Raw genomic sequence first — 23,719 nt, 5'->3', positions numbered from 1 at the left:
CAAGCGGTCACCATCACCGTCGTGAGCCACTAATCATGAACTTGCCATTGCCATGAACCACGTCGTCATAAACCACCTCGCCGTCATGATTAAACCTAACCTTGCCGCGAACCAACCTCGTCACTACCGTCGGACAATCCGAGACCCAGGCTGCCGTCGGAGTTACAATGATGGACGTCCCGGTTTACACGCACCAACAGCATGGGCGCATCAGATCTACTCGCACCAACAGTAGGGGCGCGTCACATTCACGCTCACTAGTTCAGTCCTCAACGTGGCCATCGGAGTTTGCTGCGTCGTCCTCTTCAGCGACCGCCTTCAGCTTTGCCGGAGCACTTTTGGGTCTATCTCAAGCTCTGTATATATATATATATATATATATATCTGTTCCATCTCGATGTTCTCTCTTTTCATCCTTGCTCGCCGACCACAAACCCATCTTTCCTTGCTCACCGAACAGTCTTGCCGTCCTCTTCACCGCCGTTTAGTTGCTTCATCGCCAGTCAGTTCAATCTCTTCATTCGCGTTGCCTTTTCTCGCAAGTAAAACAGCTTGGAGACTTTTGTATTGACGAAAAAAGGACCATATATATATGTTTTTTCATAAATAAATGACAATATATTTCTCTATGTGCCATCAATTATAACCAAGCCCCTCACCATCAGTATAATAAAATGAATCAATCAAATTAACAACCCAACCCCTTCAAAACCCAAATGTCCTTATTAAAAAAAACATCCGATCAAGACCACCATCAAACAACCTGTCCATCAAACTCTACCGGAGATGGTGCCAGAGAAATAGCAGTGAAAAACCTCATATGCATTGCAGACATCAGCTTCTGGCCTTTCTCGCAATTTCCTACTGCTCCACTGATAAAATAGTAAGGTCTGGATTGGTCAAGCGTCACATACCGCTGTCCGCCGAACGAGGGTTTTGGAGGAGATTGTGAAGTGGATTTTGTGGGTATGTGAGAAAAAGAGGGGTTGGGAGGGTAGAATGGTGGTTTCGAAAGGATTTTTGGGTAGAGAGGGAAGGGTTTTGGAGATGGGTCTGGTTATGGGACTAGTATGTTGGTGGTGTTGGCGATGGAGCAGTGACAGTGGTGTCTAGTTCCAGCAGTGGGAAGAAGGTTTAGAGAGAGAAAATGTGAATGAGTGTAGTTTGGTCATTCTAGGTGGTATACAATATTTTATTGTGGGGCATATTAGACATTTTGTATCACTCAAGGCAGTGTTTGGCAATTTATTTTGCAAATGGGGTGTCATTGTCCAAGATTGCATACTTTGGGGGGCAATTGGATCACACTCTCCACAAGTTGTAGATGAGTGGGGGTTGCAATTTATCCTTAATTAAATAAATATATAATAAAATCATTTCATGAAAAACTACTGGCCAGATTTCTATGATCAAAATAATCAAGTCAATAATAAAATGATCTAGCATAGATGTCAGATACATGTTCCAATGTAATAATTAATGATTACTCAAAGTAATCAAATTTTTAGACCCTAGGGTCCACTGAGATAAATCAAAGCAACCACAAACTCATACAGAAGTCCACTATTCCCTCGAAGTTGAGAGTAATTAGTTATAACACCAATAAGGAGAAATAACAACGATGGCAATCATGTTTTCTACAACTTATTCTCGATCTGTTTCAATGTGTCGTGAACATCAACATATTCAATTGTTCTATTTATAATGACAGAAACAAGTCATTCCATAAATAGAAACTTATATGTTACAATCTTAAACATAGTGTTCAATTCTATCACGAATGCGAACACGTTTTCTGAAAATGTAATTACCGTGATTTATATCTCCTGTGCATTTAGCCCCATCGTGGATGCACAAAAATCATGTCAATCAATGAAATATTTGACAAACTCTAGAGTCAACCAATACAAGCATTCACCATATATGTATGTAGAGCGTGTAAACTAAAAATATCAGATCTATTAATAAAAATATGTCAAATACAATCAACAATTGGCTTAAAAGGGCACACATAATTCCAACAATTGGTTCATTATGTCTGAATTAGATTAGAATGACAGAAAAATTCTTTCTTTTTGCAGCTGCTGGTACAGAAAACCAAGTTTTGCCAAGACTTTCTATTTCCCAAATGAAGTTGGGTAACTAGAGGACAGTTTAAGTAGTATCTGAATAAAGTCTTCTCAAATATTTGTGCGACAAACACCAAATACCAGTGTTAGATGATATTGCACTGTTGTGCTGCACTGTTTAGACCTAGGGTTTTGTGCCTCTATATAGCCCACTCTTGTAGTGTTCTCATTACAGTTTTCATATATTCACTCTTTTTTAACCAGTAAAGAGGATTAATTCAATTCAAGTAGCTATGACAAGGCGGCGGCCAAAATGTGGTCAGACAGTTAAGGTGGTATGAAGAAGCCCAATAAGATGAAATTCTATTAATGTACAACTTACAAGCTAACCAGAAACTTCAGTTTAGTAATTGATGGTGAAAGAGTTCCTGAAAATCCATTTGAAGCAAGGCTCCTGCAAATTAGTACATTCACAAACTAAATGTACTGCAAAATATACACAAATTAACCCACAAAATCTTTCGTCAATATATTAAGATTGGGGATACATATACGTATTGCATCCATCAAACTGACAATGTGATTAATTAATGCAATAAAAAAAATATCTTACAAGGGACGCACTTACAGGGATATGACATTTCCATTTCTACAAGTAACATGAGACCAACTAAAGCAAGGGCTCACAAAATGATCATTCCAATCTGTAATTCTATTATTGGAATCATTTAGAGCATTTAGAAACTCAACCAAAGCTTCACCTGAGACATTTGCAAAAATTAAACAAATTTATCAGATAAAGATGGAACCTTTCAGATGATCACTAGTGCCAGTAATGGTGAGGTGTCAGGTCGTTATCTGAATAAAGAAGGAAAAAATTAAATTAAATTAAATTAAAAAAATAAATAAAAAGAAAATGAAAATGAAAATGAAAATGAAAAGCGTTATCTTTTTCAAATATGGCATTATTGTACTACACTGTTTAGACGTAGACACATTTGGACTAAGTCAACATGGATTTCAATTTGAGTTCTTTGAGTTTTCTAACATCATTCATATCATTAAACATGCTAGGATTTGAAATTTACATGTTTGGAACTCACCAAATTAGGTTTCACATGCATTCATATCATTAAACATGCTAGGATTTGAAATTTACATGTTTTGATATTTAAATTTGTGTTTTAGAATGCACTAAATTGCTTTTGAATCCAAATTCATTAAGGAACTAGGTAAGGGGGTTGGATCAGAAAATCGCTCAAAGCTCACCGGACTAGGTTCGATCTATTAAAGCCTCTGAAAAGGGAGTTTTCGAAACTGATTCAAGCCTTGAGACCTTTGTCCTTTTCCGTCTCCAGGTTTTTTTGCTTTCAGAATACTACATCCACAGTGCTTATCATATATGAGGTGCAAGTAATTAACAGAGTATCTCAGTGATGGTCCAACTTTAATTAATGTGATTGATTTCAAGAGTCACAATCACACTTCCACAGTAGTTATCACATATTGGTCTATCATCTTTAACCTACCATCAGTTCCACACTTACTGGTCAGATGTTATTTATCACCAGTGATGAAGTTATTGCTCTTTCAACAGACACCACATAAATATGCATGCATAAGTAGATACACAGTTACATGCACATATATGCCATTCCTAAAGAAGCAGAATAAGGAAAGAAAAAGGTGAAATAGGAAGGTTCAAAAAGGTTTGCAAGGGCCAAATCTTTGATGGTCCAATATTTCAGAGTTATATTATAGCATTATTTCAAGTTTCTTGCTCTTCTCAATTCAATTTAAACCACTCACTAATAGAATATAATTTCTTTTTCTTTTTTTTCAAAATTTAAAAGGCTTATTGTCGACTTTAAGAGAATCAAATCAAAGAGTAAAGTGAAAGAACAAGAAAAATAGAAGAAAGAGGATTAGAGAAAAAGAGAGAGAGATGAGGAAAGAAAGAAAGAATGAAAGAATACTTTCATCCTTCCACCACATCATATTTATAATAATAAGTTTCAGAAATTACACATAAGCCCCAATATTATATAAGTAATAACAAATAAGTCCCTGACAAGTGACAACACTCCCCCTCAAGCTAGTGCAAAGATATCTATCATGCCTAGCTTGAATTAACATATTTTGCAAGCAAGTCTTGCTCACACCCTTAGTCAAAACATCAGCAAATTGATCATGTGTTAACGTATGGAGTATTGTTAGCATATATGATAGCCACAATTTATGGAATGACTTACCATATTAGTAGAGATTTGATTATGCTATAGAATATGCCATAGAATATGATGTGATTTGATTTAGTTTCCTTTCTTGTAATATGAGCATGTGCTCTTTTTATCTATAAATACTAGAACTGTAAATGAGTAATTCATCTCATTCAAGCCTTTACACAATTCTCTTCTTCTTCTTTGTATATTTCTACTTGGTATCAAAGCCAACACCTTTCAACAGCCTTGCCACTTGTGCAACAGCCACCTTAGGCTGTTTGTGACATCGTGTGACGTTGCCTACACATGTTTTTCTGTATTGCTATTTTGTGATTGAAAACAGGTTTTTTTAAGTTTTATAATTTCTTTTACCCGTCTAGGGTTGGGTAAATTGGGATAGTTGGTCGCCAACACCTAGAAGGGCTTGGGTAAAAAAAAAATTAGTCTACAAAGAGGTTCCGGATATTAAGAAGGAATTTGTCTGGCTATATGTAAGCGGGAAGCGCTACTTAAAAAAAGTATGTATTTGGATTTTTCGGGAACAGTCTGAGGAGACATTGTTATTGTTTATGGTCTAAGGAGACCCTTTGCTTTATTAACAGAATTTGTGGTGTTTTTGGAATTTTTTATTGTTGTGTGATAGATTATGGCAGATTCAGGGTCCTCGACTGTTAATTCTCTTGGCTTAAGTTCTGTAGGTGGTGGTGCCATTTTTCCCACCAACTCATCAGAAAATCTAGGATTTCAAATCACCATAGTGAAGTTGGATGGTTCCAACTATTTGATTTGGGCACAGTCTGCCAAGATGTTCATTGGTGGCAAAGGCAAGATTGGCTATATTACTGGTTCTGAGAAAGAGTCAGCTGAGTCTGAGAAGGTATATCCACAGTGGTTTGCAGATAACGCTATGGTCGTGTCCTGGCTAGTCAATTCGATACAACCAAACATAATTGTTGGCTATATGTTTATGAAGACAGCTAAGCAAATTTGGGATTCAATCCAACGCACCTATTCTCAGAGGTAGAATAATGCACGGATTTTCCAACTAGGGTGAGATATCACCAGGATTTCTCGGGGTGACTTAACAGTTTCAGGTTACGTCGCCAAGCTTCATGCTGTTTAGGAGGAGATGTCATATTATGATTCTTTCCACTCTTGGAAGGATCCAAATGATGCAGTTTTATATGCAGGGATTGTGGAGAAGAATCGAGTGTTTCAGTTTCTTGCCGGGTTGAACGACGAGTTTGAGTATGCTCGTGTTCATTTATCGGGCTTATCTTCATTCCCCACTCTAGAGGATGCATACTCCTATGTTTTATCAAATGAGAGCCGTCGGACACATCCATTAGGTGTTGCTTCTATTGATCGTTCTGCTATGGTAGTTCAGGTTCCCAACCTTTCAAGAATTGCACCATCCCAGTCAGTTCAGAGCTCTACCACCGGACGTCCTCTGGAACGACAACGTAGACGGTGTGACCATTGTGCAAAAATTGGTCACATCAATTCTCATTGTTATGCTCTGTGAGATATAATACTTTGGGGAGATTGTAAAAATATATATTTTGTAATTGGCTAATTTCGTTGTTAAAACAAGTCCAGTTGAGTTGTAAAATTTTGGTTCAGAATTTCAAGATTGAAGATCGGATGCGGTTTTGAAATTGTTCAAGTGTTCATACTTTGATACACTCCGGGATGATGAGAATAATGCTTTAGGAAGTTTTCTGAGTGTGTGAGAACACTTAGGAAGTTTTGGAAGTTTTTAGGGATAAATTACATTCTGCCTAACTTAAACAGGTTCAAGAATTTAGCAAACAGGTTCAAGAATTCAGCAAACAGGTTCAACATCTGAGCGAACAGGGTCAAAGCTTTTGATTTGTTTTGGTAACTTTAGTTTCCTGATATGTTTTGATTCCTATTTGATCTAGACTTCCTTCCAAAATCCTATGCACGAAATTGACTTGTTTTTCAAGTACAATTAGGTTTTCAAAAGTCTATAAAAACATGTTTTCTCAATTAGGATTTCACGACTTTTTGCATACAAAAATTCATTATTTTGAGAGTCTTTTGAGAGATTTTTTATTCAGAAAATCAATCTGATTTTTCTGATTTTATTTTTGAGAACACACATTAACACAAAAGTGATTTAGGAGTGTTGTTCTCTATCTCAACGGAATTGGAGCATAATTGAAGATTCAGAGATTCCGAAAAGCAGATCTATTTCTTCTAAATCAAATTCAAATCTTGAAGAAAAGGGGTGAAGCTATCACACTTTGAACGGGTCAAAGCATTCATGGAGTGTTGTTTGATCTACCTGCAACTCTTCTACAGAGATTAAGAGTAAGCCAGAGGTCGAGAGCTATTGGACGGGGGAGTCGCAAAGTCAGGGATTGTCAGCGATTGGTTTTTGGTAGAACGATATAGTGTGAGCCTGAGTCAAAGTTTAGTGTACTTTGCTTCAAACATAGTGGATCGTTTTGATCTGGATTGCACTCCATGAGGTTTTTCCCATAATAATTGGTCTATTCTACCAATTAGGGTTTCCTCGCTAAAAATCCTGATGTCATCTCTCAAACTTTATTTACTTTACTTGAACTTTATCTTTGCTTTGTGGGTTTGATTTTAGTTTTATTTAGATAAAATAAATTTAAGTAAAAATTGGATAAAGGAGCAAATTAAATCTATTCACCACCCTTCTAGGTTATTTATCCATATTATTTTCCACAACCATTCCGCTACGCACTAACTCACATACTCTACATGGACGCTCACTACAACACAAACAACAACCTCGATCCTCTGCACATTCTGTTACACAACCAATCTCGTTGTCAACTCCTGACAACTCTGCCTCTACATCTTCAGCCACAGTTACCTTGACTCAAGCTGATTTGGACAAGTTCAAACAATTCTTCAACCAAATGAAGGTATCATCTCAGCCAACCTCCACTTATGCCCACTGAGGTACTATTGCATCTACACATAGCATATCTATATCTTCGACACCATGGATCATTGATTTTGGTGCTTCAGACAATATAATTGGTTTGTCCTCATTCTTCCAATCTTATAGTATATTCTCTGGCCATCACAAGGTACGCCTTGTAGATGGCTCTCCATCTTCCATTGCTGGGAAGGGTAACATGTCAATTACTCCTTCATTAACTTTGTCAGATACACTTCATGTTCCACAGTTAACTACAAATCTTATTTATGTTAGTAGCGTTACCAAACTATTAAATTGTAGTGTAACGTTCTTTCCCTCTCATTGTATTTTTCAGGATCTAGTGTTGAAACGGACAATTGATAGAGGGCGTGAAGTGGACGGTCTATACCTGTTGGATGCTCCTTTGTCACCTCAAGCACATTTAACTTCATTTTCTAATTTTGTTTCATTTAATAAAGCCCAGCTTATGCATTGGCACATGTGTTAAGGACATATTTCTTTCGGTTATTTAACACATTTATTTCCTTCCTTATTTTATAACGTGGCAATGTCAAATTTATCCTGTGAGACATGTCATATGGCTAAACATGTTCGTTCCAATTATCCTGCTAGTAGTAATAAATCTGCTTTAACACCTTTTGATCTTGTTCAATCAGATGTGTGGGGTCCTTGCCCAGTCACTTCTAGTCTTGGATTTCGATATTTCATATTCTTCATTGAAGATCATAATCGTGTTACGTAGGTTTATCTTATGAAAACCAAAAATGAGGTGTACACCATTTTTTAAAAATTTATGACAATGGTTCAGACTCTATCATCCTACAACCAGTGATATTGCATACGAGCAGATTGAGCACACTCCATATAGTTCGTCTCATCCTGCCTAACAGTCACAATACAAAGACCTGAATGGTGATCACCACTACCTCCCAAAACTGGAGTCAAACTTGGGGAAAACCCAGCTTTTTTTGAAGTCACATTTAAGCCAGATATTTTATCAAACAGTTTCTGGGTATTAATCCTCATAAACAAAAACAGCAAACTTCAACTAAAAAGATTGCCGTCTTCTAAGATGTATAAAGAAGTGACCACACAGTCACCACACAAACCCTAGAAAGCAACAAAGTAGACCATACCAGAATCGTGAACAACGAAGAAAAAGCCGCTGTTACAGAACCTCGCGAACACGAAAAAAACACCAATCAAGACTGCAATGGATCAAAAACAGGTCCAAAAACTTTTGGAATCTCTTCAAAACCCTTCACACCCACTAGGGTTTACACAAACTTACCCTAGGGTTTTAACTACACACCTAGAGCTTTACAAACCATGCTCTGATACCATGTTGACTTTAAGAGAATCAAATCAAAGAGGAAAGTATAAGGAGAAGAAAAAGAGAAGAAAGAGGATGAGAGAAAATGAGAGACAGAGATAGGGAAAGAGAGAAAGAATGAAAGAATACTTTCATCCTTCCACCACATTATATTTATAATAATAAGTTTCAAAAATTACACATAATCCCCAACATTATATAAGTAATAACAAATAAACCCTGTCAACACTAATGAATCCAGGAGGATGAACTGCACCACCTTAATCTTTTGCATGACACAACTTCCTATTACTTGAAATAATTGAACTGAGAATAGTTGTTGTATAACTTTTTGTAATTGGAGACCGAAAGATTTTCATAGTACAGAATGCAGCAGATATGCGTCCTTCAACTGATGGTGCTAACATATAGCGCAGAAAGTTGGACACAAGTCTGCACTTGTTCAAGTGAAGGTAGAAACTAACAGCCTTTTATGGTTGAAGGCCTTATGTTTTTTTTTAAGCAAATATGGAACACCCTAATCACTCGTTGATCAACGAAAGACATGCAACAGATTAGTGGGCAGAAATAAAAAGTATAGCAGCATCGATGTAACGCCCATCCGTTGCAAATGACATAAAGTTTGACCTGTAAGCTAAATAAATCAGTGCCAAATAATCTCTATCCACAAGAATCTTATTAGAGTAAATTGAAGTAAAACACAGAATTTTGTTTTACCTTCAACATCAGGCCCATTGGATGAATAACTTATTTTCAACAAAAAGAGGAGTATGAACCAGATAACCAATAGCTTAAAATGGAAATGACATTTGGTAAAGGCTCCAAACATGTGACTGGCTCCCAGTAATTCCTTGTCACTTTTTGGTAATTCTGTGTAAAACAAAACATTAATACGGAAAACAAAATTTTACTTAAAAAAATATTGTAGAGGTAGAAATTCACACTTCATAGTACAATAGAGGCAAACAGGCAGTCAAAAAATTGCATCAGATGCATGTTTGCAGCAATAAGATAGTTTCATTTCAAATTAAATGCGGAATACGGCCAAAACAACATAAAACCAATTAGGCATCACATCAGTGTAGTAGCAGATAGTATAGAAGTAATCATAATTTTCCTGTTATATCAAATAATATCTAAATTTCAAAGCTCAAAATACTCATAAATGGGGCAGATAAAGGTATTCAAATTTCACACTTACAGTGGGGTGTATAATTTAATATTTGGTCTCAAATAATCCCAGTTCTCAGTGCTTAACTTGTCGAAAGAACAGAATTTCATTTTTATAAAGTTACAATGTGATTTTTCCATTTAATTCATCCAGAAGATTTGCATTGAAAAACATACCTCCTTAAAGTTAAAAAAGAACCTTCTAATATCTGAAAGAAGTCGTCACTTTTAACAATTGATAAATCAAGTTCACAAGATCCAGTGGTGTAATACATGTTGAAACAATTATTAGGTTTATTTAAAACATGTTAAGAACATTACAAATTAATAGATCAAGTCCTTAAGAGCTAGCGGTGTCCTACAAGATTTTAACAAGACATCGGTCCAGTATCAGAATGACTCATGGTGTTTCAATTTTTCTTCTGTACCAATTATAAGATCAATGACTTTAAACACTTATGTCTGTGACATTAATGATTTAGCAAAACAGCATAGGTCTAAATATAAGATTTGTACTATTGAACTTCTTCCATGGATCAACTATGTAGTACAATAAAATAAAATCAGTTTCCTTGTATGCAGAAATGTGAACTAGCTTACAATCAACTAAAGGACATTGCACAGCATGCAGCATAGTCTTACTGTTACATAGCACACCCACTGTTAACAGCTTTTTGAAGCCTTGTTCCCATTTCAACGTGATTTATCATAGATTAAAAATAATAATAAGAAGAAAACTACCTCTGTAGTGTGCATTACGGAAAACTTAACACCTATTTACTATTTATAACCAGTTTCAGTCAACAAATATTAGCATTGGCAGACTCCATTTTCCCCGTCTTCTCTTGGTTTCTCTCTTCTAATGGTGCAGAAATCTACATTGGAGGCTAGAACAACAAGAGTTGGATTATTTTTAATTTTTTTTTAAGCAGCGGCAACCTGTGGATGGGTCAGATTTAAGATATTTTAATTATCTTTTTGTGCTTCATTTTATTTTTGCTTAGTACAAAATGAACCTCTATGAAAACACGTTTATCGTTGATGACTGGGAATCATATTGTTATATTATCAATGTGCTACTTACTTCTAACACTTGTGTAGCGGGAGCTTCGTGCACTGGGCTAGCCCTTTTATTTTATTTCTATTTGTTTGGCAGTTGTTTGATACAAAATTTAAGAAGTAAGAATCTAGCAATTAAAATCACAAAAATACATATATATGTTACCTTTGAAACTTTTTTGTGTTGCTAAATGTATCTTTTCCTTTCTTTATGTTAGACTTTAAAGTATTTACAACCTATTATTTAGTAGTTAATAGTAATCACTAAACTAATTGTTAAATGTATGTTACAACTGATCAAATATATGATGCTTAATGCAATTACTAATTAAAAAATAGGTGACTAATTATCTAGTATGTAATTAGTACTATACTAACTCAGTGATGACTCATGATTTATGGGTATTCATTTGTTTTTTCCCTTCAATAATCAAACAGTACATTATTTAAGAATAAATATTTAATTATAGTGCCAAATTGCTAAGTATAGTTACTGCTTAGTACCTGGTAATTAGTATCCCTATATTAGTTACTAATTACGAAATTTTTATTCATTCACTTTACTGTTTTTTTTTTTCCTTCTCCATAATTGTAATATACTTTTAAGATGCCAAGCGAGGAAGCAACGGAAAGTGAGGCCCCTAGTAAAGAGATTGGCCCCAAGTAATAGGCACAAGCGCAACCAATCACAAAATCATGGTGATCTTCTCAGGATTCTTCTTTAAAATCATCCGCCCTACACCCACGCCCAAGTATAGTTTTGTATTGTATGTTCTGAGGAAGAGAGGTTGCTAATGGAATTACTCAATTAAAGCAACACCTAGCACATGAAAGCGGACAATTTTTTTTTTTTTTTCTTTTTTGATAAATAAGCAATTCATAAAAGCGTTGAAAAGGGGAATGCGTCCCTACAAGACCACAAAAACCTGGGTACCCTAAGGCCCCAGGGAAGCCAAAAACTCAATAGTCTCCTCAGCAGAGGAACATAGTCTACCCGAACCCCAAAAAAAAAAGAGAGCTAATAACAGAAGATTTGAGAAAAAATGACCGAAGATTCCTCTCCTTCAAAGGATCTTCTATTCTGCTCCCTCCACAGACACCACTGAAGACACAGGGGCGCCATCCTCCAAAACCCTTGAGCCTGTGCTCCCACCCAACCCCCTCTCCAGGTGTCCATCAGACCTCTCGTAGATCTAGGCATGACCCAATAAACTCCAAATAAGCCTAACAAGAGATTCCAACATTCGACCGCTACTGGACAATGCAAAAGAAGATGGTCAACCGACTCTCCATTACACTTACACATGCAACATCAATTCACCGTAATATGCTTTCTCCTTCTCAAATTATCCAGTGTCAATATTTTACCCCACATGACCGTCCAAGCAAAGAATGCCACTTTCAACGGCGCCTTTCGCCACACTGCCTTCCAAGGGAATACCTCCCCAGCTCGGTCCAAAAGACATCCGAAGAAAGATCTCAAACTAAACATTCTCCTAGAAGAAGGAATCCAAACAAGAGAATCCCTACCACCTCCACAGATCACCTGGCTGTACAACAACTCTAAGAAACCAAAGACATCATCCATCTCCCAGTCCTGAAAAGATCGCTGAAAAAGCACGTCCTAAACCGGTCTCCCGCTATCAAGGTGATAGCAGTCAGCCACCGAGGCATGCCTATTAACCGCAATCCTAAAAAGTCTGGGGAAAGAACATGCTAAAGTGCGATCTCCACACCACAAATCCTCCAAAAACCGAATCTCCATACCATCATGAACTCTGAATCTAATATGCTTAGAAAACTCATTCCATCCCTTCTGAATGGCTTTCCAAACACCAACGCCTCTAAGAATAGACACCACAACAGAACACCACCCCCCAAAAAAGCGACACAAGATAACCCTCCTCCACAACCTATCCCGCTCAATACCAAACCTCCACAACCACTTACCTAAAAGGGCCTGTTAAAAGGCAACAGTGTCCTAATCCGAATTCCTCCGAACTTAACAGGCTTACACACCTGCTCCCGGTGAACGAGGTGATATTTAAACTCATCCCCCAAACCTCCCCATAAGAAGTTCCTCTGAAGTCTTTCAATAGAAGCAGTAACCGAGGACGGAATCTGAAAAAGGGATCAAAAATATTTAGGAATGCTCGACAAAGTGCTTTTCACCAAGGTAACCCTCCCACCTTTTAGTAAATATTGCTTCTTCCACCCCGCAAGCCTCCTCTCCACCCTCTCCACCACCGGATCCCAAGCACCTACAATCCTTGAAGAAGTCCCCAGAGGCAAACCCAAGTAAGAAGTTGGAAAAGAAACTGACTCCACAATCAAGAGCGGAAGCTAGCTCCTCAATATCCTAAATCTCCCCCACTGGAATCAAAGCGCTCTTCCCCACATTCACTTTCAAACCCGAGAATGCCTGAAAACAGATCAACATCGACCTCAAATATCTCATCTAAGACACCTCAACCTCGCAAAAAACCAAAGTATCATCCGCAAATAAAAGATGGGAAATCTCCAACTGATGCATATCATCCCTTCCCACAATAAAACCCCTGATAAAACCCACCTCCACAACCCTCCGCATCAATCTACTAAGCCCCTCCATAACAATGATGAACAGAAGTGGGGACAATGGATCTCCCTGACACAAACCTCGTGAACTACCAAAGAAACCAGTCGGAGCCCCATTCACCAACACCGAGAATCTCGCTGAAGAAATGCAGAACTCAATCCATTTCCTCCATTTATCCCCGAAACCCATCCTTACCATCACATATAGTAAGAAGCTCCAATTAACATGGTCATAAGCTTTCTCCACATCTAACTTACACAAAACCCCTGGAACCCCACTCCTCAACCTATCATCTACACACTCCCTGGAAGGGCAGAATCTAAAATCTGGCGCCCACCTATGAAACCATTATGAGATTCCGAAATAACCTCATCCAAGACCACCCTCAATCTCAAGGAAAGAACTTTGGCTATTAGTTTATAAATGCATCCCAACAAACTAATAGGTCTAAATCCTTCACATCTGCGGGTCCACCCTTCTTCGAAATGAGGGCTATAAACGAAGCATTCAAGGATTTCTCAAATCGCCCGAGTATGAAAAGCATGAAAAGTACCTGTTAGCATATATGATACCACAATTTATGGTATGACTTACCATAATAGCAGAGATTTGACTATGCATATGTTAGCATATATGATACCACGATTTATGGTATGACTTACCATAATAGCAGAGATTTGACTATGCTATAGAATATGCTTTAAAATAAGTTGTGATTTGATTTTGATTTGGTTTAGTTTCCTTTCTTGTAATATGAGCATGTGCTCATTTTATCTATAAATACTAGAGTTGTAAATGAGTAATTCATATCATTCAAGCCTTTATGCAATTCTCTCATTTCTCTTCTTTTTATATATTTCTACTTGGTATCAAAGCCAACACCTTTCCACACCTTTCAGCAGACTTGCTACTTGTGCGACAACTACCTTAGGCTATTTGTGACATTGTGTGACATTGCCTACACATGTTTTTCTGTGTTGTTGTTTTATGATCGAAAACAGGTATTTTTAAGTTTTACAATTTCTTTTTCACTCTTCTAGGTTGGGTAAATTGGGATAGTTGGTTTCCAGCACCTAAAAGGGCTTGGGTAAAAAAAATAAAATAAAAAAATTAGTCTATAAAGAGGTTCCGGATATTAAGAAGAAGGTTGTCTGGCTATATATAAGCGGGCAGTGCTCCTTAAAAAAGATATGTATTTGGATTTTTCGGGAATGGTCTGAGGAGACATTGTTACTATTTATGGTCTGAAGAGACCATTTGATTTATTAACAGAATTTGTGGTGTTTTTGGAGTTTTTTTATTGTTGAGTGACAGATTATGACAAATGCAGGGTCCTCGACTGGCTCAAGTTCTGTGGATGATGGTGCCATTTTTCCCACCAACTCATCAGAAAATGCAAGACTTCAAATCACCACAGTGAAGTTGGATGGTTCTAACTATTTGATTTGGGCACAGTCTGCCAAGATGTTCATTGGTGGCAAAGGCAAGATTAGCTATATTACTGGTTCTAAGAAAGAGCCAGCTGAGTCAGAGAAAGCATATCCACAGTGGTTTGCAGATAACGCTATGGTTATGTCTTGGCTAGTCAATTCGATGCAACCAAACATAGCTATTGGCTATATGTTTATGAAGACTGCTAAGCAGATTTGGGATTCAGTTCAACGCACTTATTCTCAAAGGCAGAATAATGCACGAATTTTCCAGCTGGGGCGAGATATCACCAGGATTTCTCAGGGTGACTTGACAGTTTCAGGTTACATCGCCAAGCTTCGTGCTATTTGGGAGGAGATGTCATATTATGATTCCTTCCGCTGTTGGAAGGATCCAGATGATGCAGTTTTATATGCAGGAATTGTGGAGAAGAATCGAGTGTTTCAGTTTCATGCCGGGTTGAACGACGAGTTTGAGTATGCTCATGTTCATTTATTGGGCTTATCTTCATTCCCTATTTTTGAGGATGCATACTCCTATGTGTTGTCAGATGAGAGCCGCCGGACTCATCCATTAAGTGTTGCTTCTATTGATCGTTCTGCTATCGCAGTTTAGGTTCCCAACCTTTCAAGAACTTCACCATCCAGTCCGTTCAGAGCACTACCACCGGTCCTCCTCTGGGACGACAACGTGGACGGTGTGACCATTGCAGAAAAATTGGTCACATCAAATCTCGTTGTTATGCTCTACATGGACGTCCACCGCAACAGAAACAACAGCCTCGATCCTCTGCGCATTCTGTTACACAACCAGTCTCGTTGACAACTCCTGACAACCCTGCCTCTACATCTTCTGCCACAGTTACCTTGACTCAAGCTGATTTGGACAAGTTCAAACAATTCTTCAACCAAATGGAGGCATCATCTCAGCCAACCTCCACTTATGCCCACTCAGGTACTATTGCGTCTGCACATAGCGTATCTACATCTTCAACACCATGGATAATTGATTCTGGTGCTTTAGACAATATGACTGGTATGTCCTCACTCTTCCAATCTTATGGTATTTGCTCTGGCTAACGCAGCGCCCGCCTTGCAGATGGCTCTCCATCTTCCATTGCTGGGAAGGGTCACATATCAGTTACTCCTTCATTAACTTTGTCAAATACACTTCATGTTCCAAAGTTGACTACAAATCTTATTTTTGTTAGTAGCGTTACCAAACAATTAAATTGTAGTGTAACGTTCTTTCCCTCTCATTGTATTTTTCAGGATCTGGTGTCGAAACAGACGATTGGCAGTGGGCGTGAAGTGGACGGTTTCTACCTATTGGATACTCCTTTGTCACCTCAAGCACATTCAGCTTCATTTTCTAATATTGTTTCATCTAATAAAGCCCAGCTTATGCGTTGGCACATGCGTTTAAGACATATTTCTTTTGGTTATTTGAAACATTTATTTCCTTCCTTATTTTGTAACGTGGCAGTGTCAGATTTATCCCGTGAAACATGGCATATGGCTAAACATGTTCGTTCCAATTATCCTGCTAGTAGTAATAAATCTGCTTTAACACCTTTTGATCTTGTTCATTCAGATGTGTGGGGTTCTAGTCTTAGATTTCGATATTTCGTGTTGTTCATTGATGGTCATAGTCGTGTTACTTGGGTTTATCTTATGAAAACCAAAAATGAGGTATACACCATTTTTAAAAATTTTATGACAATGGTTCAGACTCAATATGGCCGTACCATTAAAAAATTCAAATCTAACCAGGGTACAGAGTACACATATGGGGAGGTACAACGGTTATGTACAGAATTTAGGATTGAGCATCAGATGGCTAATGTTAAAACTCCTCAACAGAATGGTCGTTCTGAGAGAAAATCGCCACATCCTTGACTTAGCCAAAGCAATCTGCATTGGCATGAATGTTCCCCAGTGATTTTGGGGAGATACAGTTCTTACCGCTGTTTACATCATTAATAGGACTCCTTCTAGGATTCTTAACTTTGCAGCCCCACTCTCAATCTTACATCCTAATTCATCTCTTTTTTTAATTCCTCTGCGAGTCTTCGGGTGTGTGTGTTTTGTTCAGCAGTTGAGGCAGACTCGTACAAAGCTTGACCCCAAGGCTTTGAAGTGTGTATTTTTGGGCTATTCTCACTCTTCAAAAAGGTTATAGGTGTTACCATCCTCCCAATCGTCGGCGGTTGATATCTATGGATGTTTCTTTCTGTGAGCATACACCATACTATAGTGGTTCAGTTGGTTCTCAGAGTGAATGGTTCCCATTGAATATAATGGATGATCACCTTCTTCTGTCTTCAACTCCTCTACCATTACCTGTTTCTTCTTCTATGATTCCTCCTCGTGATACCCCTCCAGCAGGGGGAATTGTTCATTTTTCACAGGTTTATAGTCGGAGACAACAGGTACAAGCTTCTACTCCCATGATCGACTGCCCTATTCCTTCGGCACCAGCTCCGCCTTCTCAAGCTATTGTTTCGCTTGATGATGGCCCCATTGCTCTTCGAAAGGGTAAACATTCTTGTACATACCCTATTTCTAATTTTGTTTCTGATTATGCTCTCTCACCATCCTATCGGAGTTTTCTTGTTTCTGTTGCCTTGGTTCCTGTTCCTTCTAGTGTTGCAGATGCACTAGCACAACCTCAATGGCGTGATGCTATGACAGAATAGCTACAAGCACTTGAGAAAAATCAGACTTGGGACATGGTTCCGCTTCCTATTGGACGAAAGGCTGTGGGTAGTAGTTGGGTGTTTACAGTTAAGCATAATCCAGATGGGTCAGTTGCTCGTTACAAAGCCCGATTGGTTGCCAAGGGTTATGCTAAGACTTATGGCATAGATTATCAGGAGACTTTTGCCCATGTTGCCAAGATGAATACCATCCGTGTATTATTTTCTGTTGCTACAATTCGATCTTGGCCTCTATTTCAGTTAGATGTCAGGAATGCCTTTCTCAATGGTGATTTGCAAGAGGAGGTGTACATGGTTCCTCCTCTGGGCTTTCGTTCTCCTGCTCATTCTAGTATTGTATGTCGTCTTCGTCGTTCTCTATATGGCCTCAAGCAGTCTCCTCGAGCTTGGTATGATCGCTTTGGCATTGCTATGCTCAAGTTTGGTTTCCATCAAAGTGCAGCTGATCATGCCTTGTTTTTACGTCATTCAGGCGGTAAGACAGTTGCTCTCATTGTGTATGTCGATGATATTGTTCTTACCGGCGATGAGACTACCGGAATTGATGAGGTTAAGAGCTATCTTGGCTGTCAGTTTGAAATTTGGGATCTTGGTCCCCTACGGTATTTCTTGGGCATTGAGGTGGCTCGCTCCAAGACTGGCATTTTCATCTCTCAACGCAAGTATGTTCTTAACTTGCTTTCTGCTTCTGGTCAGCTTGGCTCTCGTCCTGCTGATACTCCGATTAAGCAGAATCATCGGTTGGCTGATTCTGATGGGGAGTTGTTGTCAGATATTGGTCAGTATCAACGACTTGTGGGGAAGCTCATCTATTTATCCATGACTGGACCTGACATTGCTTATGCCGTAAGTGTCGTGAGTCAATTCATGCACTATCCTCGTGCCCCTCACCTTGATGTAGCTATTCGGATCCTTCACTACTTAAAAGGGTGTCCAGGTCGTGGTATTTTGTTTGCCAATCATGGTCACTTACGTGTTGAGGACAAATGCTAATTGTGCAAGATCAATTTCAGATAAAAGGTCTACTTCAGGTTATTGTACCACTATTAGTGGTAACTTGGTTACTTGGCGCAGTAAGAAGCAGGATGTTATCTCTCGATCTAGTGCAGAGGCAAAGTATAGGGCTATGGCTCTTGGGGTAAGTGAGTTGCTTTGGCTGAAAACCTTGATGACAGACTTGTGCCTTCCAGTGTCGCTTCCATTCTCACTCTACTGCGACAACAAGTCTGCCATTAACAGAGCAGCAAATCCCGTTCAGCATGACAGGACTAAGCATATAGAGGTGAACCGTCACTTTATTCGAGAGAAGATCATCTCTGGTCAAATTACACTCCATTTGTCACAAGCTCTCAGCAGCTTGCAGACATTCTTACAAAGAGCCTCAGCAAGATTGTGTTTGAGAATGCATTGTCCAAGTTGAGCGTTTCAGATATTCACGCACCAACTTGAGGGGGAGTGTTAGCATATATGATACCACGATTTATGGTATGACTTATCATAATAGCAGAGATTTGATTATGCATATGTTAGCATACATGATACTACGATTTATGGTATGACTTACCTTGATAGCAGAGATTTGACTATGCTATAGAATATGCTTTAGAATAAGTTGTGATTTGATTTTGATTTGATTTAGTTTCCTTTCTTGTAATATGAGCATGTGCTCATTTTATCTATAAATACTAGAACTATGAATGAGTAATTCATATCATTCAAGCCTTTATGCAATTCTCTCCTTTCTCTTCTTTTTATATATTTCTACTGTGCCCATCACATCTCCCATGATGACAGCCCAGCTCTCCAAAAGAAACCTCATAGTGAAATCATCCGGACCCGGAGCTTTATCCCCATTACAATATTCTCAGCGCCTTCAACACTTCCTCCTCAGAGAACGGAATCTCCAGACCCTCCCTATTTGCCTCAGAGATCGTATCAAAATTAAGACCATCCAGCCTGGGTCTCATAGAAATAGGCTCCGTAAACAGTGTCTGGTAGAATCTGGCAATCCCCCTACAAACATCATCCTCCCTACTCAAGACCACCCCATCAATAGTAAGTCTCCCTATGTGATTGCCCCTCCTATGTGCATTAGCCAACCAATGGAAGAACTTAGTGTTCCTGTCCCCCTCCTTAAGCCATAATGCTCTGGAATTCTATCTCCATGAAATATCCTCCGACATAGCAATCTCAGCCTGGCACACCGCTCTCCTACTTCTCTGCTCATCATCAATGCCACTCATGCCTTCCCGGCGACCAATCTCTGCAATCTCCGCCAAAGCCCTACTCTTCCTCCACTCAAGATTCCCGAAAACCTCCTTATTCCACCTTTTCATCTCCTTCTTCAACACCCCAAGCTTTCTAGTAAGAATAAAACTCGGGTTCCCAGACACATACTTCCTTCCCACCAAGACCTCACGCACCCTTGAAAATTGTCCGCCCTAAGCCACATGTTTTCAAAAAGAAAAGGAGTAATTCTTGACCTTAACCCACCATAATCCAACACCAAAGGAATATGATCCGATGTTGGTCAAGCCAAGGCTGCCTAAGTCGCATCCGGAAATTTCTCCACCCAATCTCCTGAAAGGAGAAATCTATCCAGACGTGAAAGGGTAGGAGACTCTCTGCCATTAACCCATGTGAAAGTAGCTCCCTCCAAAGGCAAATCATGAAAATGATGGCCATCAATGAATTCTGAAAACTGTACCATAGCCGAGATCCATCTTCGTCCTGTCGATCTCTCCAAAAGGGATCTAACCACATTAAAATCACCCCCCACACACCATGGAAGACACCACTGTTCCTTTACAGATCCCAACTCCTCTCAAAGAAGATGCCTCTCCCCATCATCCACTAGACCATAACACCCGAGAAAACCCAACGGAACCCATCCTCTTCCATAGTAAAATTGCAGGAAATGGAAAATCTCCCTCTCTACGCATCCGCTTTTGACACCCATCTTTTATCCCACATCACCAAAATACCCCCAGATGTCCCAACAGCATCCAACGCCTCCCATTCAATAAACCTCCCACCCCACAAACTCCTAACCACCCTATCCGAGATGGACACCATCTTTGTCTCCTGTAAACATACCACATGAACACCCCACTTCCTCACTGCCAATCTGACCACCTTTCTTTTGTCCGAATCATTAAGCCCTCAGACATTCCACGAAATAATGCGGCACTTCATTAAAAACCAGTAGATGGCCCCTCCCCTCTCCTTCTCCCTCTTCCCCTCTCACTACTCCACTCCCTCCCTGTCCCATTCTTCCCCTCATAATTAATATCATAAATAAGGCCTCGGATCTCCCTTCCCCCTCTCCACGAAGATAACCTCTTCTTCTTTCTAATTTTTCTGTTCAAACTCCCAACATCCTCCATATTCTTTCCCTCCGCAATTGAATGCATCATCAAACGAGCCTGCTCCTCATCTGGCTGAAAAGAAAGTCCTAACATACTACTCACAGTATCAATGTTATCCTTCACCCACTCCACCCCTCTGTCGTCACAACCTAATGTAGAAACATCCCTCCTCCCTTCTGGCCGTAATACACATAGTGGTTGCATCGCCAGACTATTAGTATCCTCCCATGGGACCATCTCCATAACATTCCTGTCACGACCATCATCTGCCAAAACCTTGATCCCATTGCAAGCCAAAGGTGTGCCAAAATCCCCTTCAGAGTCGTCCCCTACTGATTCTGAGCCAAAGTCCAGCAGACGGTTCAATCCCTTCAGCCCTTTATATATCCTCAATTCCTTCACCAATACTGACGCAGCCTCTTGTTTTCCCTTTTCCTCAATTTATCTAGCATATCTTCTCCGTCCCCCATTGTTATCAAATTTGAGCATTGACGTGTTAATTTTCTGATTTGAGTTTGCATTTAGATATATATCCCAAACTCATAACTATCTAGTGTTTTGTCGACATACGTACCCTGGTATGAGTACGAGAGTCCATGAAACATAGGTAATTGACAAATTGCATTTCTTGCATTTACTTAGATTAGTTTTGCAATGATCTTCATGGTAGTCATATATTCTTCTTAGCCTGACTTAGAAGTCAAAATTGATATGAATTGTACAAACATTTAAAACATTAAAATGTAACAAGTTAGGGTAAAAAAATAATGTAACAAGTTAGGGTAAAAAAATAATAAATAATAAATAATAAAATAAAAATAAAAATAAACGTGTAAATGACTTCCAAATATTTGGTAATAATTAAAAACAAAAATCCATGATATTGGTATCCGATTCCCATTAATGTTTGACCAGTACTTATTATACCATTACCCCATCTGTTAGCATATATGCTAACACCATCCAACCACTGCATCAATACTGTGAATATAAAACAATGACATGCAATAATATAACAAATTTATCCTTTAACCAAATCATCCATTATGTACTGGCTAATCAATCCTTTGCAAGCACCCAGGCAAAGGAAAAATGCTGTATGAAATTTACCTTTGGGACAGTTCACTCAAAAAGAAACAAATAAATTATAGTCCACTGCTCAAACACAATAAGGACTGAGGATCAAACCAACAAGGCCTATCTAATGTACTTGTTTAGAAATTTATAAACAGATAATCTCATAACCCCAAGACAAAAGGTTTTTCATAAACCCCTTTAGAATTCGATATAGGCATAGCTTTTGGTATGTATTTCAAAATTAATTAGCTACTTTGAAAGTGGCACCAATACTCAAGTGTTTTACTTCTGAACCAGGCAAAGCCATAATAATCAATGCACGTCCATCAATTACAATTTTTAGTTCACTTCATTTTGAAGCTTTAGGAAGATTTATCAATTAAAAAGAGGCTACTACCCATAATTGATGGTTCAATGAGGAGTGGATTATATACGGACATAACCTCCATCTTGATAGGTACATAAAAACTATAAGGAAATGATTTCCCCTGAAAAAGCTCTCCATAAATATAATAAACAGGGTCTTTGATAAACTCAATTTAAGTTATTTCATCTATCAAACTGAATTCCTCGTGGAAGTATTTTTTTCTACCCATCCATGAGACAAATACAAAATTTAAGGAAAAAAACTATTAAAAAAAACAATGATCATTAGAAGATCGAGCGTAATAGCATCAAATTCCAGTTGATCAAAATTATGCAAATGGAAGAAATCAAGAAAATACTCTCATTTTTAAAGTATATACCATATCAAACTATGAGTTTCAATCCTTAAATAAAGATTAGATATGAGCGTCACAAAGATCAAAACAAACTACACACATTCAAACATATATACCGTGTGATATATATATATATATAATGCATTTATTTAGTAAAGCAAAAACTAACCGGGTTGTTTAGCCATAGCTGTTGAAACCCGACCCTCGATGAACAAGAAGTAGAAGAAGTAGAAGAAATCAAGATAATTATCATGATAAAGATTATCTGAAGTTGCCGATGGGTTAGTGTAAGGGACCCACAAAGCATTCAGAAAAAGGAGGAAAAGCAAAATGGAGAATTGAAGTTTGTAAAGAAATTCTGAGGAGGCCAATAGCAGAGTCGAGCTGAGGGGCTACTTGGGTTGAGTTGGTTGTGAATAAGAATCCCACTTAATCCAAATCAATGCCTCAACTCTCTTTTGTTACTTTTGATGACTTTTAAATTCAGATGCTCACAAGCAATCAGCAAAAGATGGTTTTATTAGGACAAATATCGTGTCACTCATATATTTCGAAAAGTGTACAATAAGAACCACCTGGCTGCCTTCAGAGAATTCGGGTTCGTAGTATATATTAGGCTAAATTATACTGATTTTTTTTAAAAATATTTTGTTAAATTACAGATAGACGATTTAAGGTTTATTATTATGAAATGTCTTTAATATCTTTATATTTAAATATATATATATATATATAATAGAAAATTCATCTCAAAGTAAAATACTAATATACCCTCAGAATTTTTTATTTCAAATTATGACCTTTCCACCTCTTTCTTCTCTCTGTGTTTCTCTTTTCTGTTCATTTTACCGATCAGCCTCATCGGCAAGAGGAAGAAAGCTTCGACCGCCGGTTGAACCTTTCACCACCGGCGCCTTCTTCAACCGCCACTACCTCCACCAGCCATTACCACCGCCTCTCTCTCTATCTAAACCTCATCCACCTACTCCCACCGCCACCGCCACGTCGACAACCGTTGCTTTCTTTT

General features: G+C 38.4%; 1 protein-coding gene across 1 annotated transcript in view; it reads right to left on the bottom strand.

Annotated features, from left to right (window-relative positions):
* The window catches only part of LOC132267346 (probable LRR receptor-like serine/threonine-protein kinase At5g63710), a 109,782-nt gene extending 86,479 nt beyond the window's left edge, over positions 1-23,303 (bottom strand). Inside the window, exons 1-4 of the mRNA XM_059768503.1 lie at positions 22,862-23,303; positions 9,286-9,438; positions 2,698-2,830; positions 2,452-2,523 (exon numbers count right to left, since the gene is read on the bottom strand). Of these exons, the coding sequence (XP_059624486.1) occupies positions 2,452-2,523; positions 2,698-2,830; positions 9,286-9,438; positions 22,862-22,877 (374 nt within the window). The 5' untranslated portion in view covers positions 22,878-23,303. The remainder of the gene's footprint in view (positions 1-2,451; positions 2,524-2,697; positions 2,831-9,285; positions 9,439-22,861) is intronic.
* Between the last annotated feature and the right edge of the window lie 416 nt (positions 23,304-23,719).

This window comes from Cornus florida, unplaced genomic scaffold (genome assembly GCF_030987335.1).
Source record: "Cornus florida cultivar Cherokee Brave unplaced genomic scaffold, ASM3098733v1 CherokeeBrave_3.0.0_Hap2_Chr07, whole genome shotgun sequence".
NCBI lineage: Eukaryota > Viridiplantae > Streptophyta > Magnoliopsida > Cornales > Cornaceae > Cornus > Cornus florida.
The sequence above is the reverse complement of the archived record's forward strand: the minus strand, read 5'-3'. Positions and strand labels throughout refer to the sequence as shown.